This window comes from Heptranchias perlo, chromosome 1 (assembly GCF_035084215.1).
Source record: "Heptranchias perlo isolate sHepPer1 chromosome 1, sHepPer1.hap1, whole genome shotgun sequence".
Lineage (NCBI taxonomy): Eukaryota > Metazoa > Chordata > Chondrichthyes > Hexanchiformes > Hexanchidae > Heptranchias > Heptranchias perlo.
In genome coordinates, this window is record NC_090325.1 from 115,302,145 (window position 1) to 115,318,561 (window position 16,417).

The 16,417-nt window shown below is 40.4% G+C and overlaps 1 protein-coding gene across 3 annotated transcripts in view; it reads left to right on the forward strand.

Moving 5' to 3' along the window:
* The first annotated feature begins 432 nt into the window (after nt 1-432).
* The window catches only part of nup54 (nucleoporin 54), a 50,619-nt gene continuing 34,634 nt past the window's right edge, over nt 433-16,417 (forward strand). For 2 of the 3 annotated variants that reach the window (XM_067990238.1, XM_067990222.1), the window contains exons 1-3: nt 433-527; nt 3,568-3,669; nt 11,710-11,784. In XM_067990238.1, coding sequence (XP_067846339.1) covers nt 497-527; nt 3,568-3,669; nt 11,710-11,784 — 208 coding nt within the window. In that variant the 5' untranslated portion in view covers nt 433-496. The remainder of the gene's footprint in view (nt 528-3,567; nt 3,670-11,709; nt 11,785-16,417) is intronic. The other variant, XM_067990231.1, reaches the window with a different exon arrangement.

Genomic DNA, 16,417 nt, shown 5'->3' on the forward strand with positions numbered 1-16,417 from the left:
TCCTACTTTATTGCATGTGGGCAATGATCTGAATTAATTAATTCGTTGTCAAGTAAAATTGCCCATTTTATTCTTTCACTATTCCATCAATAAAACGTAACAATTCAGATGTATTTCACAGTTTTAAAACAATTCCCCATTCTTTCCAACGGAACTGTTAATTCAACAATTCTCATGAAATTTAGCTGTAGCCTTTTCTGTGTTTTATATATATATATAAACGCCTCATGCCATGCTTCTTTGTGACAACATACCCCACTCCTACGCATCAGTAATGTTACAGACACTAGGAAGAAATGAATATCTAGATCAATGCATATGTTTTCGCTTAGTGCATGAAATTCCCACCTTGTCGAATTTGATCAAATGAAACGAATCAACAATGGTGGGGGCCTGACTAAAGACCCCGGGTGCAGAAAGACAGGCGGAACGTTTTAATGGTGCTGCTGTCACTCCACCCGGATCGTAATGTAGTGACGGAGCGGCGCGCTGTACCATGGCGTTTAATCTGGGCGGTGGGAGCACGGGTGAGTCGAGGGGCAAGAGAACAAAAAGACTGGGGTTGAACGGACGAAATCGGATTGAAAAGAAATGTAACCCGGCGCTCACCGTCAGCCCCCCAGCTGGCGGAGGAAGTTCGCTGCGTTCATGTTGCACCCGATGGCGCGAGGCCTGGTCCAGGGTTCCTGGCTCGAGCTCTGAGATTGTTGACGTTTAGAACGTGGCCCGGATCTGGGAGACAATGGAATGGAATTGTCGCCTGCAGTGTGACCAGAGCCAGGGAGGGAGATAAAAACTGCACATGGAGCATGATATAGAAATACAAAGCCTTGGTCAGACCCCATTTGGAGTACTGGGCTCAGTTCTGAGCACCGCACCTCAGGAAGGATATATTCGCCTTGAAGGGGGTTACAGCACAGATTCACTAGAATGATACAGGGGCTAAAAGGGTTAAACGGTCAGGATGGGTTTCGTAAACTTGGCTTGCATGCCCTTGAGTTTAGAAGATTGAGGAGGGATCTTATCGAGGTGTTTGTGATAAAATGATTCTACAGGGTAGATAAAAAGAATCTGTTTCATCTGGTGGGAGAGTCCAGAACAAGAGGGCATCATCTTAAAAAAAATTAGAGCTGGGCCATTTAGGAGTGAAATCAGGAAGCACTTCTTCACACAAAGGGTTGTGGAAATCTGGAACTCGCCCCCTCCAAAAGGATGTGCATGCTGGGTCAATTAAAACTTTCAATACTGAGATCAATAGATTTTTGTTGGTCAATGGTATCAAGAGATATGGTTCAAAGGCAGGTAAATGAGGTTGAGATACAGATCAGGCATGATCTAATTGAATGGTGGAACAGGCTCGAGGGGCTGAATGGCCTACTACTGTCCCTATAAATATACAGAAAGTCTGTCAGCATTAGGAAAATAGGCTAACCTTTGGGGTAGAGATTCTTCGTCAGAACATTAAACTATATTTTCTCTTTACAGGTTAATGGTAACTCCTCTGTGCTCTCCACAGATGCTGCCTGACCTGCTGTTTCTAGCACTTTCTGTTTTTGTTGCTGAATTATTTACTGTGCACTGCCTGTCTGTTTTTATTGGAGACATTTTGGGTCGGGGAACGACAAGTATAACTGAACGAAAAGTTTTAAATTTAGGCCAATAGTCTTGTGAATAGGACTGTAATTTTGTCATGGTAAATTTTGAGGAAATAGTAGGTTAGTCATGGGGGGGGGGGGGATGACAAATCATGGAAATCCGTGAAAATTGTGGACAGTCACAGACATGTTTTGTGATAATCAAACTACTTTTATTTTGTGCTAATGCACAGGTGAGGTATTAGAGGGTTTTGTCTGTGGAGCTGTTTCCTGGCATGCCGGTTCCTTCAGGAGAGGAATGTTACGGAAAAAGTTTTTTTTTAAAACGTTATTATTATGTCACATAATTACAAATTCTAACATGTCAAACTTAATTAGAAACAATTTTTTGTATAAACATTTGTTGATGGACCTCTGTTGGAGCTGTTTCCAACAACTTGTCATAAAATATTTAAAAAGTAGCAGTGCAGCTGGCCCAACAAGAACTTCAAATATCCTCCCTGCGTCTCGACACTTAACAACTTTTAAACGGCTACAGAACAGGAACTACAGTATTTTTTAGAGGCTTAGGATTTCAGTTGTTTCTGTAATTAATTTGGCCCACTTAATTCTAAATTTTCTCCTATCTGATTGTATTGCTAGATGGAGAGAAAGGGTACTTTCTATTGAAGGGCTGCTTCCTGAGCTGGGTTTTATGCCTGGGGCTGTAAAATAAAAAGCCCATTGTTGTGCAGTTTCTGTTCGTTAGAGCCACCTTAAACTGTGCACGTGCAAATTGGGGAACGTACAAGTAGGACTTGTATTTTTCTGGTGATGGTACCCCAAGCAGTAACAGTGTTAATCAAAGCACTTTGTCGACCTATACAGACCTAGCTCGGCAGTAGCCATGTGTTTTGGTTTTACATTGGCACCTGTTACAAGTATACTGCTTTGTGAGTTTGCTGCTGATTTGGGAAATCATTTTGTAATGGGTTTATATTGGTCCATTGTAATTGTAAGTGACCAATGTAAACTCGGCGCTAGAAATTTGATTTTTTAAAGAGTTTATTCCGTTCATTCCCATATTTCAGGCTGATGTGGAAGCTTTCATTTTTAGGGTCTTCAATGAGCATTAACCAAAACAAACTCAGAACTCAATCAAAAGCAAAATACTGCGGATGACTTAGCTGGCCACTTTTTTTTCTCTTCTTCTTCCTGTCCCCTCCGAGCATGGATTTGAAAGCAATGACTGCATCACTGAAAGCAGATATAGGCAGAACTGACAAATGCTGAGAAGACAACTTGGCAATCTTGAATGTGATATTTTTGTTCATTTACCTCTCCATTATGGTACAGATGCTCTGTTTTCAGATTAGGAGTTGTAGTAATGGTGATGGTGGTGGGGGAAGAACACTGGACTGGGGAGTGTAATAGATTAGCCACAGGTCCCTTTGGCACCTGGTTTTGAACCAAACCTACACTGAAAGGATGAAAATTTTCTCTCTGTGGGTTTGTAGAGTTTGCAATAAAACCAGAAAATGCTGGAAACACGTGGTGATTTCTGAAAGAGAATGATGATTTTGGTGGAGACACTTCCTTAGAGCTATTAAAATGTATGATATTGGTGGTTCTATGCTACGGGCTTGTGTCCAGTTCAAGACTGTGCTTGAGAATACCGAGTGGCCTCCTCCTATGCTGTATCATACTGTGATTCTATGTCATTGTGCTTAGAACCCTTAAAGCTATTAAAGGGAGTAGACTTTCACTCCATCAGTCTGCATTGTATTTAATTTCACATCACATAGGTGAAAGGATAATATTCTAAGGAACAATGCCATCCATTCCTTGACTAGTGAATATTTTACCCAGCATACTTAAAAGCTGAAGTATTCCTAAATTTAATTGTAACTTTCGCATCAATGCAGACCCATGACCCCCCCCCACCCCCAAAAACCTATACGCCTATCCTCAGTGATTAATCTGTTCTTTTTAGGAACCACTGGATTTCCTTTCGGTCCATTTTGTGCCAAAACCACAGCACAGGCTGGTTTTGGTTTCGGAAATACGACCACAACAGCTTCTTCAGGATTTGGAGGTAATGCAAATATTTTTCTACAGTTCTGCCTTTTCAAGGATTGGGTGAGTGCAAAGAATGGCTTTTTTTGATAACTTCTCACCTGTCATATTAGGAAGCTTTCCTATTTTGTTGTATTGAGAAATGCACATGGAATACTTTTCTTTCTTTAACTTGTGTTGACATTTTATATTTGATTGACTTCTATGTATATTCAAGTATCTTTTCTATTTGTAACAGCTTTTCTTCATTTTTCTGATTATTGGATCATTTCGGACAAAAATCTATTATGAGATTAACTTCTTAACATGCTTTTATTTTTAAAAATTTCGTTGTTGGCATCTAATCATTAAATCATTAAGCCTCCTCAATGCTTTTTGGATGAAGTTGCACTGTCACTACCGTTACCCCTGTTAAAAATGAAACCAGTACAATAAATTCTGATTAACCATAGCATTTTTTCTGTTGCCCCATGAATTTCTGTTGATCATTTTTGTTTAAACAATGAATGCTGCCAACAGAGTGGAATTTACCAAGCCTGACGTGACAAATGAGACGCACATTGATTTCTTGGTGTGGGGGAGGGCACGATGGGTGGTGACCTTGTCATTTCAACTCCCTTATTGGGTTCAGTAACTCTTAGCAAGTTCTTCTGATTTTCTTACAGAGGCTGTTTTAAAGAAAAATAGTTTAAAAAAAAAATCAGAAATAACCAGGAAAAAAGTTAATTATACCATGTAATACTTTAATTATTGGAAGAAATACTAATGGCAAAACTTTCTTTGTAACATTTCCCCAGAGGCGAGCATTTTAATCAATAACTTGCATTTAATATGGTTTTGCAGGTTTGTGCGTGATATAATAACATAGTACGGTCTGAAACAAGAAAGCATTATATTTCATCCTTCAAGGAAACCAAATTGGTTTTGCTTACACAGAATTGTAAAACTGCCGATACAGTTCCTTTTGTTAAATGTTTGCACGTATGATTTGATGAATTTGAAATCTGTTACAAGCTTACAAGTTATAATGGGAAATTTAAATTTTCACATAGACTGGCAGGACAGTGAGTAAAGGCAATGAATTTCTAGAATGTATCCAGGACAGTTTGCTAGAACAATATATTTTAGAACTGACAAGGGAACAGACCATACTAGATTTAGTGATGTTACGAACCAGAATTGGTTAATGATCTGACTTTAAGGGAACATCTGGCGAATAGTGACCATAATATAATTGAATTTGATATTAGGTTTGAGAGGGAGAAAGGAGAGTCACAAACCAAGATTTTAAGTTTAATTAAGGCAAGTGATGAGAAATGAATTGATCACAGTAAACTGGGCTGAGCTGTTAATGGATAAACCTACAGACAAGTAGTGGAAAGTTTCCATGGAATTTTTTGGTGCAAAACAAAACCAGTACATCCCCCTAAAAGGGAAAGGTTCCACTTGTGTAGTTAAACAACCATGGTCAACAAATGAGGTAAGAGATAGTATCAAACTAAAAGAAAAGACTTACACAAATGCAAGGGAAAAATGGAAATTCAGCAGACTGGGAGAGCTATAAAAAGCAATAAAGGGAAACAAAGGAAATAATAAGAGGTGCAAAAAGGGAATATGAAAAAAACTTGCAAGGGGTATCAGAGCTAACAGCAAAAGATTTTTATAAAAAGAGAGAGAGGGTGGTAAAGGGAATGTGGGCCCATTAAAGATAGATGCAGATGAGACAATAATAGACAATAAGGAAATAGTAGACCTGTTAAATGAGTACTTTGTATCTGTTTTCACAGTAGAGAAAGAGGACAAAATACCAGCAGTACATGGGAACCTGAACATAGGTTTTGGGGGGGCGGGGGGGACTTGGTGAATTTAATATAAGTTTTTGTTAAAAATGGTAAGAGAAAATAATAGACAAATCTCCAGGACCTGGAGATACCCCAGAGTATTAAAAAAAAAATGAGGAAATTGCAGATGTGTTGTCATATGTTAACTTAATCCCACCATTTGTCTGCTTTATGTAAATAAAGGATTCTTAGAATTTCAGTTCTTTTTGGTTGCTGTGTTCTTACCTGGACTATGACCAGTCAGACAGACCTTGAAACTGTTCAATGTACATTAATCAACGCCAACTTAAAAAATAAGCTAGCAAACACTAACACTGCCCCAGAAAAGCTGACAACCCAAAAACAGTACTGGATATATGTCTGTGATGTGTAGTTACACTGGAAGTTCAGTGAGGCATGGGCTTGACCTAAGTTGAGCTGCAGGTGTACCCAACATTCCATTTTGTCCCAGAAGTAACCGGGGGGAGGGGGGGAATGGAATGCACGTAAATATAGTGGAAGACCGTAACAAAATTTGCCGGGATTTTCCCTAACCTTTAGTGGAGAAATTGTGAGCTATTGTATGTTGCTATATCTGATTGCTAAATTGTTTCTACTGCTGTACACAGTGACATAGAGGCACTCTTCTCCCTCTCCCCATTCTGATTTTCTCTTCCACTCCTCCCACCCCACCCCCAGTTGACATGAACACTCTTCTGACCCAATCTTCATCGGCACTCTCGGTACCTACCTGATCTTGTTGTTCTGGGGGTCGAACTACGCTCCACACTGTAGGTGGGAGTTCCTGATGTCAGCGTGGTGAGATGGCGAGTTCGCTGTCCCTCTCGGCCACCAATGTCTTAAGTTCAATTTATAACAATACAGGCCGATAAGCTGGACTCGTTCGACGTCACTTCCAGTTGTCATTTTGTTTCCTGCAGCAGAGTGAAGCAGAATTTAATCCCCAAGCAAAGCATCAGGTAGAAACGGGGGGAGGTGGTGAGGGACCAATCCAATCAGAAAAATGATCGTGGAGCCTGTGGCAGAGCAGGACCTTTACAACTGAGCCATGATGGTTTGTCCAGCGACGTCGGTGGAAAGTTGAATTCCTGTTGATTTTAGTCTACAAAAGTTGACTAGTAGATGCTGGGTCCCAAACTCCGCCTGTCCGTGTAAGAGCCAGATGGTTAGCTTATATGGTACGTTATGTGAAACTAGACTGTAAAACGTGGGAAAAAATGTATGCAGTACCGTGTCCTCATCACAGAGCAACACTATATTTCTCAGTCAACTCAAATATGTACTGGTGGATGTTTTTACTGTCTGGGTTTTGCAAGGTTGCTCTGATATCTGTGTGTATGTCGGCTTTTTCAGTTATTCATGGGACAAGCAGAATTTAAGTGAGAGAAGTGACTTTTTTTAATAAATGCGACAATCGTACCATCCCATAATATTTGCTGGTTTTACAATGTTGTGTGGCTTACTGATTGTTAACTGGTGATTTATGCAACAGTTATACAGGTAGAGTTGTGCAGGTGCCCCATATATTTTGGATGTGCAGAGCGAAGCAGCTCCATACTAAACATAATTGTTTTTCCCCTTTTCCATTGCTTCCTATTTCATCATTTCCTTTCACAAGTAAAAGCTTGCTTTCTCATGCCACGCATGCCTGCAATGGGAGAGGTTACACTGACATAATGAGTCATCATGGATCATGGGTTTCCATGAAGAGATGAACTAGCTGGGCAGAAAGGCCTCCCTCATCTGTGCTTATCTTTGTGGCATGTATTTGGATAGTTGTTGGAGTGAAACTAACCTCATGGTTGATTTGCTTTATGTTTCTCCACGTTAAAATTTCCAAATCAATGTGATTGTGTGCCAGCTCAGGTTGTGGCCTGATTTCAGACCTTGGTACCCATTTAATTATGGAGTTTTCAGTGTTAGTGCAATTTATCCAAGGTGTTCCAGTTAGTAGCTGCCACTTTGACATGTTTGCCCATTTGTACCTCTAATCAGATGAACTGTTAAAACTGCGGCTCCGCATTCCCTCTCAGGTGGACGTAAAAGATCTCTTGGCACTATTTGAAGAAGAGTGGGGGAGTTCTCCTGGTGTCCTGGCCAATATTTACGCCTCAACCAACACCAGACAAAAAAAATTATCTGGTCATTTATCTCATTGTTGTCTACGGGACCTTGCTGTGTCTAAAGTGATTGCTGGGTATCCCTACACTACAACAGTGACTCCACTTCAGAATAGCTCCATTAGCCGTGAAGCACTTTGGGGCGTTCTGAAGTTGCGAAAGGCACTTTATAAAATGCAAGTTCATAATGATGACTCCCACCTTTATTCCTGTTGAGTTTGGACAAATAAATTAAACTCTAATAGAACCAGTCGAGGGAAGAACATAAGAAATAGGAGCAGGAGTAGGACATCCAGCCCCTCGAGCCTGCTCCGCTATTCAACAAGATCTACCTCAACGTTAGATTCCTGCACTATCCCCATATCCTTTGATGCCTTTGATATCTAGAAATCTATCGATCTCTGAGACTGTGTTGCAGATTTTGCTTTCATTCCTATTTTTGAAATGAAAAAATATATTGTTTTGAAAAGATAACAGTTTATCCCCCTTTTTAAACAAATGTTCTTGTTTGTTTTACGAATTAAATCAATCTCAATTTTCGCAGAATGGTAGTTGAACTAAATGGTTTCCTAATTTTTAAGGTTAGTAAGTTTAGGCAATTAGTGTTTAACTTGGAAACAGACAAACTTTCTGACCTTGTGAGTTTGGCAAATTCTCAAACTAGGTAACTCTTCTTCAAACGTTTAGTGCTTGAATAATTTAATTGATTTATTTTGAGGAAATCACAGTTTGTTATACATAAAGGGAAAGGATGGTTGGATAAACGGATTTCCAGAAGGTATTCGACAAGGCCCCTCATTACAAACTTGTGGTGAAAATTAAGGCCTATAAATTAAAGAGAATCAGCTGCATGGACAGAGCGATTGTTAGGGGACAGAAAGCAGGGATTGTGGCAAAGGTGAAGCAGTTCTGTCCTGTTTTGGCTTTTTTAGAGGGCCCTTTAATTCAGTCATTAGTTAGAAAGTTTTTTTTTAAAACTAACCAGTCAGCATTTTGTCCCAAGCTTAATTAAATACAAATATTGCAAGTTTTGTTGGTTGTCTGTAAAGCTTGAGGGAAGAAATAAACTACTTTCAAACAAATATAGACTCTGATTTGTTTAGTTATGTGCATTACAGCTATGCTTTTTTTTACAAATGTGTTTGATAGGTTTTCAAATTTAGAAAGTCCCAGCAACACATTTTGGGTATAAGGAGGTGTAGCTGTTGGAATCTGAGAGTCAGTTTAGAATTTCTAAGTGATATAGTTCAGACTAGCACTCTCCTATAGCATTAAGAAATACAAGAAGCAAATAAACATTGCGTATACAAAAATTGTTTGCAAAATAATAACTTAGCATTTAGATGACCAGCTCTTACTGTTTTCCTTCCGAGGATCTGAATTGGATTTCTACCATGAACATGGATGAATCTAGGTATTTTTATTGCAACACTTTTACCTATTCGCCTATTCATATTTTGTTAAATAAATCCATGTATTATGTTCTACTTAAGACGGGCCTAATATTGCAATGCCCTACTGCTTATTGAAAATGTGATCCTGTGGAGGCACTGGATAATTCCAAAAGCTACAATAATAAACAGAAAGGTTACTTAGATATCGAAGTCTAGTGAAGATACACTCAAAGGTATAGGAAGTTGGGATTCACCGATGAAAGTGATCTAAGACGGGGCTGTCTAAGAGCTCCTTTGATCCTACGCCAAAGCTTCTTCCGGTTCCCATCTTCTTTGCATTTGTGCACAAATCTGCTGTCAGCAGCTTTGAACTCCAGTTTTTAAAAAAATTTCCACGCCCGAAGGCTGCTCCCTGAATTGTCAAAATCCAACAATTAGGGGGCAACCTCTTCAGTTTCAGGCTGGGGAACTTAAGAGCTGAAGTTTTCTGGTTTCACGGAGGGGAAGGTGGTGAGCGGGGAGGGGTTGTCTCAATTTTGGAGGTCTTGCTTTTGTGCGTATAGGAAGTTTTGCTTGTTTACCCCTTGCTTCTTGCTCATCCCCGATTTTTAATCGCTCCACCATTGGTGGCCGTGCCTTCAGCTGCCTAGGCCCTGAGCTCTGGAATTCCCTCCTTAAACCTCTCCACCTCTCCTCCTTAAAGACGCTGCTTAAAACCTACCTCTTCCCTGCCCTAATATCTCCTTATGTGGCTCGCTGTCAAATTTTGTTTGATAATGCTCCTGTAAGGCACTTTGGGACATTTTACTATGTTAAAAGCACTATATAAATGCAAGTTGTTGTTGTTTGTGTATTGGGGTCTTGCTTTTTGTGTGTATGAGGGTCTGACTTTTGGGGTGTGAGTGTGAATGCGTGAAAACTGCTTTCACATTTTTGTGTGGGTGCTTGCATTACTGCATAACCGTATTCATGGGTACAGTCGTGCAGTGGTTATGGCACTGGATAACCCAGAGGTTCCATCATGGCAAGTTGCGAAATTGAGTTCAATAAATCAGTGGGCTAACACCAGAAAAAATGACCGTGAAAGCTGCCAGATTGTTGTTTTTAAAACAACTGGTTCACTAAGAAATGTCCAGTCTCTCTCAAAACTGTAGCTGGAACAGCTGAAGAATACAAGTACGATACCAACCACCATAAAGCCAAATTCTCGTATCACAAAGGATGTCTGTTTACTGAAGGTATAATAAATTGTTGCATACCACGTAGCCCGATTTACAAACAAAAAGCTACTTGTTTAATTTAAAATTTGTTGCACACTTAAATGTTAAACAAAAGAAAGGAAGAAAGACTTGCATTTATATCACGCCGTTCACGACCGTAGGACGTCCCAAAGCACCCTACAGCCAATGAAGTACTTTTGTAACGTAGGAAATGCAACAGCTAATTTGCACATAGCAGGGTCCTACAAACAGCAATGGGATAATGACCAGATAATCTGTTTTAGATTTTGTTTGAGGGATAAATATCGTCCAGGGCACTGGGGAGAACTCCCTTGCTTTTCTTCGAAAAGTGCCAAGGGAACTTTTGCGTTCACTGGAGAAGGCAGATGAGGCCTCGGTTTAATGGCTTATGCAACAGTGTAGCACTCCTTCAGTACTGCACTGAAGTGTCAGCCTGGATTATGTGCTCAAATCTCTGGAGTTGGACTTGAACCCCAGACCTTCTAACTCAGAGGCGAGACCACTGAGCCACAGCTGAAACGGCAAACATTTCAAAGAAAAAATTCCCACTAAAATTCTAAATGATTCACTTGTACAGCATTGCTTATAAAGTCTATGTTACAAATATTATCCTGATGAAATGTCTCTTACCTTGGGCCAGATATCCTATTATGTCCACTGTTATATTTGTCAATCAGAAAGAACTCTGTACCTTTTCCACAATCCTTAACACTTGAAAGGGAGGGATAGTCTTAGGGGAGGATCCTTTCTGTCCAAAGAACAAATATTTTATAGAGAAGAAAATATTAATCTTTTAGAGTTTTGATTTTTTTTTTCTCTCACCAGCACTGAGACTGTTGAATTGGGTCTCCATCCTTACTGGGCTGTTCAAGTGACATCACCAATGTGGGGGCTGATTTTAAACTGGCCTGAGAGGTTCTCTGGAAATGTTGGACCCCACCAAAACATACTACAAACTGGGAAATCTGATTTCACAGCCAGTAGTGTATTTTTCCAGGTCTCTCTGGGCAGACTAAAATCATGGCCACCCCCTTCCCCTCCCCTCCCCACTGTTTCCTGTGGAGCCACAGCAAGGTGCTCCCTGTCAGTGGTTACCAAGCAGGGAGGGACTCCCTAACTCCATGATAGCAAGAATGCTGATGATTAAAAGCTTCCGTCAAAGTTCTCCCATGGTCAACCATTTTCTTCCAAAAAATGGGAAAGTACTTTTAAGAAAAAGAACAGCTGCTAGAATTTTGCAAGGGAAAATTGGGAGTGCTGGAAATTTGAAATAAAAACAGACAACATTGGACTTGCAGAGCTGGTTGCTGAGGATCTGTGAAGAGGAATTTAGATTAGTCTTTCGAGTGTGACCCTTCATCAGCACTGCCAAAACCTTACTGTTTAAAATGCAATACAATAAAATGTGAGTGTGATCTAAATTAACATTTTGTGTTTGCTGTATTATGTATTTTTTTGTCTAGGTTTTGGCCCATTTGGAACCACTACCACTGCCACAACTGGACAAACAGCAGGATTTCCTTTTGGAGCATCCACAGGTACCGTAACATTTATCGTATCAACTTATTTCATAGATCTTTGTTAATCAGATATTGCACTTTAAAATGCTAGCATTCTCTTCTGATAGTCATTTACTGCAAACCATCTTACCCTCCCCTTCCCACTGTTCAGTGAACTTGCTGTTTAAAATGTTTGTGTGGAAATAATTCCCATATAAAGGTACAACTTTACCTAGGGTAACTTGACATTCATTAATAGTACCAGTTATTAAATAATGTACCTGTTACATTTAATGAACACTGTTAATAAATGAAATGAAGTAAATAATTGTATGGAAAAAAAATAGTTCTTTAGTTCCCTTGGAGTATTCCTTTGTGGTTACCTCTGATTGGGGAATCAAGAACAAGGGGACATAATCTTAAAATTAGAGCTAGACCATTCAGGAGCAAAATCAGGAAGCAATTTTTCACACAAAGGGTGATAGAAATTTGGAACTCTGTTCCCCCAAAAGTCTGTGGTTGCTGGGTCAGTTGGAGCTTTTAAGACTGAGATAGAAAGAAAGAAAGACTTGCATTTATATAGCGTCTTTCACGACCTCAGGACATCCCAAAGCGCTGTACAGCCAACAAAGTACTTCTAAAGTGTAGTCACTGTTGTAATATAGGAAACGTGGCAGCCAATTTGCGCACAACAAAGTCCCACAAACAGTAATATGATAATGACTAGATAATCTGCTTTAGTGATGTTGGTTGAGGGATAAATATTGACCAGGACACAAAAACTCCCTGTTCTTCGAAATAGTGTCACGGGATCCTGAGAGGGCAGACTGGGCCTCCGTTTAATGTTTCATCTGAAAGATTGCACCTTCAACAGTACAGCACTCCCTCAGTACTGCACTGGAGTGTCAGCCTAGATTATGTGCTCAAATCTCTAGAGTGGGCCTTGCACCTGCAACCTTCTGACTCAGTCTGAGCTACCACTGAGCCACAGCTGACACCTGGATAGACTTTTGTTCAGTAAGGGTATCAAGATTTGGAATGGAGGTGTAGATCAGCTGTGATCTAATTGAACGGCTGAGGGCAAGCCTGAGGGGCTGAATGGCCTACTCCTGTTCCTTATGTCCCTATGTTATGAGGTGATGTTTACTCTGCTCTCTGTTCTCCAGTGTCTCGAATATAAAATTTTCATCCTTGTGTTGAAATGCCTTCATGTCCCCTCCCCACTCCTATTGCTGTAACCTCATCTAACGCTTTACACCCTTCTGCTCGAACTCTCCATTCCTCCGACTCTGTCCTCTTATGCATCCCCTATCTTTCACCCCACCAGTGGCAGCCGTCCCTTCAGCTGCCTGGACCCCACAAACTGAAATTCCATGCTTATACCATTCCATCTTTCCACCTTCCTTTCCTCCTTGACTAGACTTTTGTCAATCCTCCTAATAACTCATTCATTGTGTTGACATTTTTTTTTCCCTCACTGCTCTGTGATGTGTCTTGTGTTTTTTCCATGTTAAGGGTGCTACATCAATGCAAGTTGTTGATGTAGAAAGAAGACTGAAGTGCAGCGTGAACATTTATAGGCATAGTAAACGTTGAGCAGTTCATGTAGTGATCAGAACCTCAAGATTATGTTACACATTTAAAGACTTCCCTCACCCCTCTCCAAATAGTCTTTACCACTTAAATCACTGCTGTTTTTAGACATTACTGGAGTGAAGAGATTGTAAAGTTTACTCAGCATTTGGCAAGTAAAATTATTTTTGAGTAATTATAACAACTTTTCAGTCTCTAGAGGCCATTACATGAACATTAAACAGAGACATTACTCCAAAAGGGAATAAAACACAACTTTTTCTGATGTAGAAAGTGAAATAGTATTTTAGTAGGGTGGAGAAGAGCGACAACAGACTACATAGGATCAAATGTAACAGGAAGAATCTGAAAGATTGGAGATGGAGGAATACTCTCTGATTTTCCATGCAAGTTGATGAGTTGCTTTGTTTTACATCCAGCCAAAACTGGAGAAAAACTTGCCCCATATTTGTGGATAAATGAAAATTTATAGCTGTCGTTCAGTTACTCTAAATGGATACATTTATTGTTGTCACTTTATTTTATTAGTGCTGTTGTGGTGGTTTCATTTTGTTTTCCATTTTGTAAGTAAAGTAACACAGTTTGTGGTCCAAAATTCATGTGTGATGGTTCCATCCTGTGACCAAAACTAGCAAGGTTTTATAGTCATTATATGACACTAAACCTCACTTGTATTGGCTTCACGTGACAAAAGATTTCCTGAAATTCGTACTTTGGTTGACTAGGTGTCGACTTTGACTCAGTGGTAGCATTCTCACATCTGAGTCAGAAGGTCATGGATTCAAGCCCCACTCCAGAGACTTGAGTATGTAATTTAGGATGACACGGAGGTGCTATCTTTCTGATGAGATGTTAAACTGATGCCCCATCTGCCCTCTCAGGTGGACAATGGTGACTACATTGTCTACAAAAAGTACTTAATTGGCTGTAAAGTGCTTTGGGACATGCCGAGGACATGAAAAGTTCTATATCAATACAAGTTCTTTCTTAAACTAGTCAACTTGCACCACTCATTCTCCTGCTCCAGAAATGTATTGATTCTTTTGATGCTATGACATCGTGCAGTAGCCCCTTGATATTTCTAGAATATTCAGTAAGGGTATGGTCCTGATCTAACTGTGAATCGAGTTGGGCAGTTGTGCTATAATTGAGTGAGCTGTTTAATCAGATGCATAATTTTCTAAGAGGGTGTAAACATCAGGTCATGAAAAGTGGACATTTGTCTTGAAAAGATAATTGAGGCGGCAGTGGAAGAACACATGACTAGAGGAAGAGTAGTGGGCAAAGGATTTCAGCTTAGCTAACATTACCTTCACTATTATCTAAAGGGTGAAAGGTCATTTTAACTTGCTTCCATTAATCATTTTATTTAGAGTGTCTCATGAGATTACGTGGCCACACATGAGCTTCATTGTAGATTGGATTCCGTAGTCTGTTGTCAAAGAATTGGGCTGGCAAATACTGAGTCGTACCAATGTTTTTTTTCCCCCCACGGTCGACTTCTAGTGGCAACCCATCCTTCTGATTCCATACTCCATTGCACTGTCGCCGCCCAATGACTGTCTTGATAATAAGAACTGACAGTACACTACATCAGTTGAAAAACTAATGCTTAGTAGTAATTCTACTGAGGGAGCAAAGAACGAGCAGGCCTTCATGATGAAGCTATCATGGATATTTCTTTAAGTTGTTGGGAGACAAAGGATGGTAAGGATTAGTATGAGAGAAACTCGGAGTGTAAAATGATTGTTAAAAGTGCAAAGCAAGCATGTGAATCTATAATTCCTAAGGAAATAAAAACAATTATAAAAATATTAAAAGCATCATTAGGAAAAGGAAAAACTTAAGGGGCATGATTTTATCGGGGGTGGGGGGGGGGTTTCCTGTTGGGAAACCTGGAAGTACGGGTTTCCCAGACAGCCTTACGATCTTGACGTAAGGACGTCATTTTTTTTTGATGGTTTCCCGCCCGACAGGCTGGCCTCAGTCGGACGGGAGAAGAGGAAGGATGAGGATGTGAAAAGGTAAGTGTTAGGTGGGAGGGGGGGAGGAAGCGGGTGTTGGGGATCTGAGATCGGGGGTGGGGGCTGCGGTGTCGTTCTTGTTTGTGGGGTTGTTGCAGGTAGGCTTGTTAGGCCTGGAGGGGAGCATTCCTGCTTCTCCACAAGCAGTGCTATAAAGGCACTTGCCTGCAGTTTCGGGCCTTCTCACCTCCTCTCACGTGATGTGAAGGAGAAGGCCTGGGAATCCCGGCCCCCAGGGGCTAAAAACAAAAATCTGTCAAAATGGAGGCCTGCAGCCTCCTTGAAACCTTTTAATCACCGACCCGCCTCCTGATAGCGAGTTGGTTGTCCGCCCCTCGTCCCGCCTCCGTGAAAACCGGAAGTTGGCGGGTTGGGGGCGGGTTTTAGAATTTTAAAACTTTTACTGGCCCAACCCACTCATTTTTTCCCATTTAAAATCATGCCCAACAAGAGACAATGAGGCCACTGGCTACAGAAACAGGAGTCAAAATTCGTGAAGAGGTTGAGTGAGTTCTCCAGTTTAATATTTGCAAGTGAAAAGTACAACATAGGGCAGGGTTAAAATGGATGATCTAAGAGAAACAGATTAGATGTATAATAAAATTAACACTACTACCGAGTTGGTGGCCAGATATTTGAATGAGATCTAAGTAAGTAAAGCACCTGAGCTGGATTCAATACACCCAAGAACTCATAAGGAGCTCAAGGATGAGCCAGCAGCTCCGCTGGCAGAGATATTTAGGGATTTGCTGGAAAAAGGAGTAATACCGCGTGACTAGTTTGGTAAGAGTATCGAGGGTTCGGGAGCAAAAGCGGGTAAATGGAGTTGAGGTACAGATCAGCCATGATCTAACTGAATGGTGGAACAGGCTTGCGATGCTGAATGGTCTACTGTATTCCTATGAGAGATCTGAGTAACTATAGTTAGTCTGATATCATTATCAGGTAAAGTTCTAGAATCAATTACCAAGGACAAGGTAGTGGAGTACTGAGAGAAATGTGAACTAATTGGAAAGAATCAGCATGAATTTACAAAAAGGGAAGCCAGAGTAATT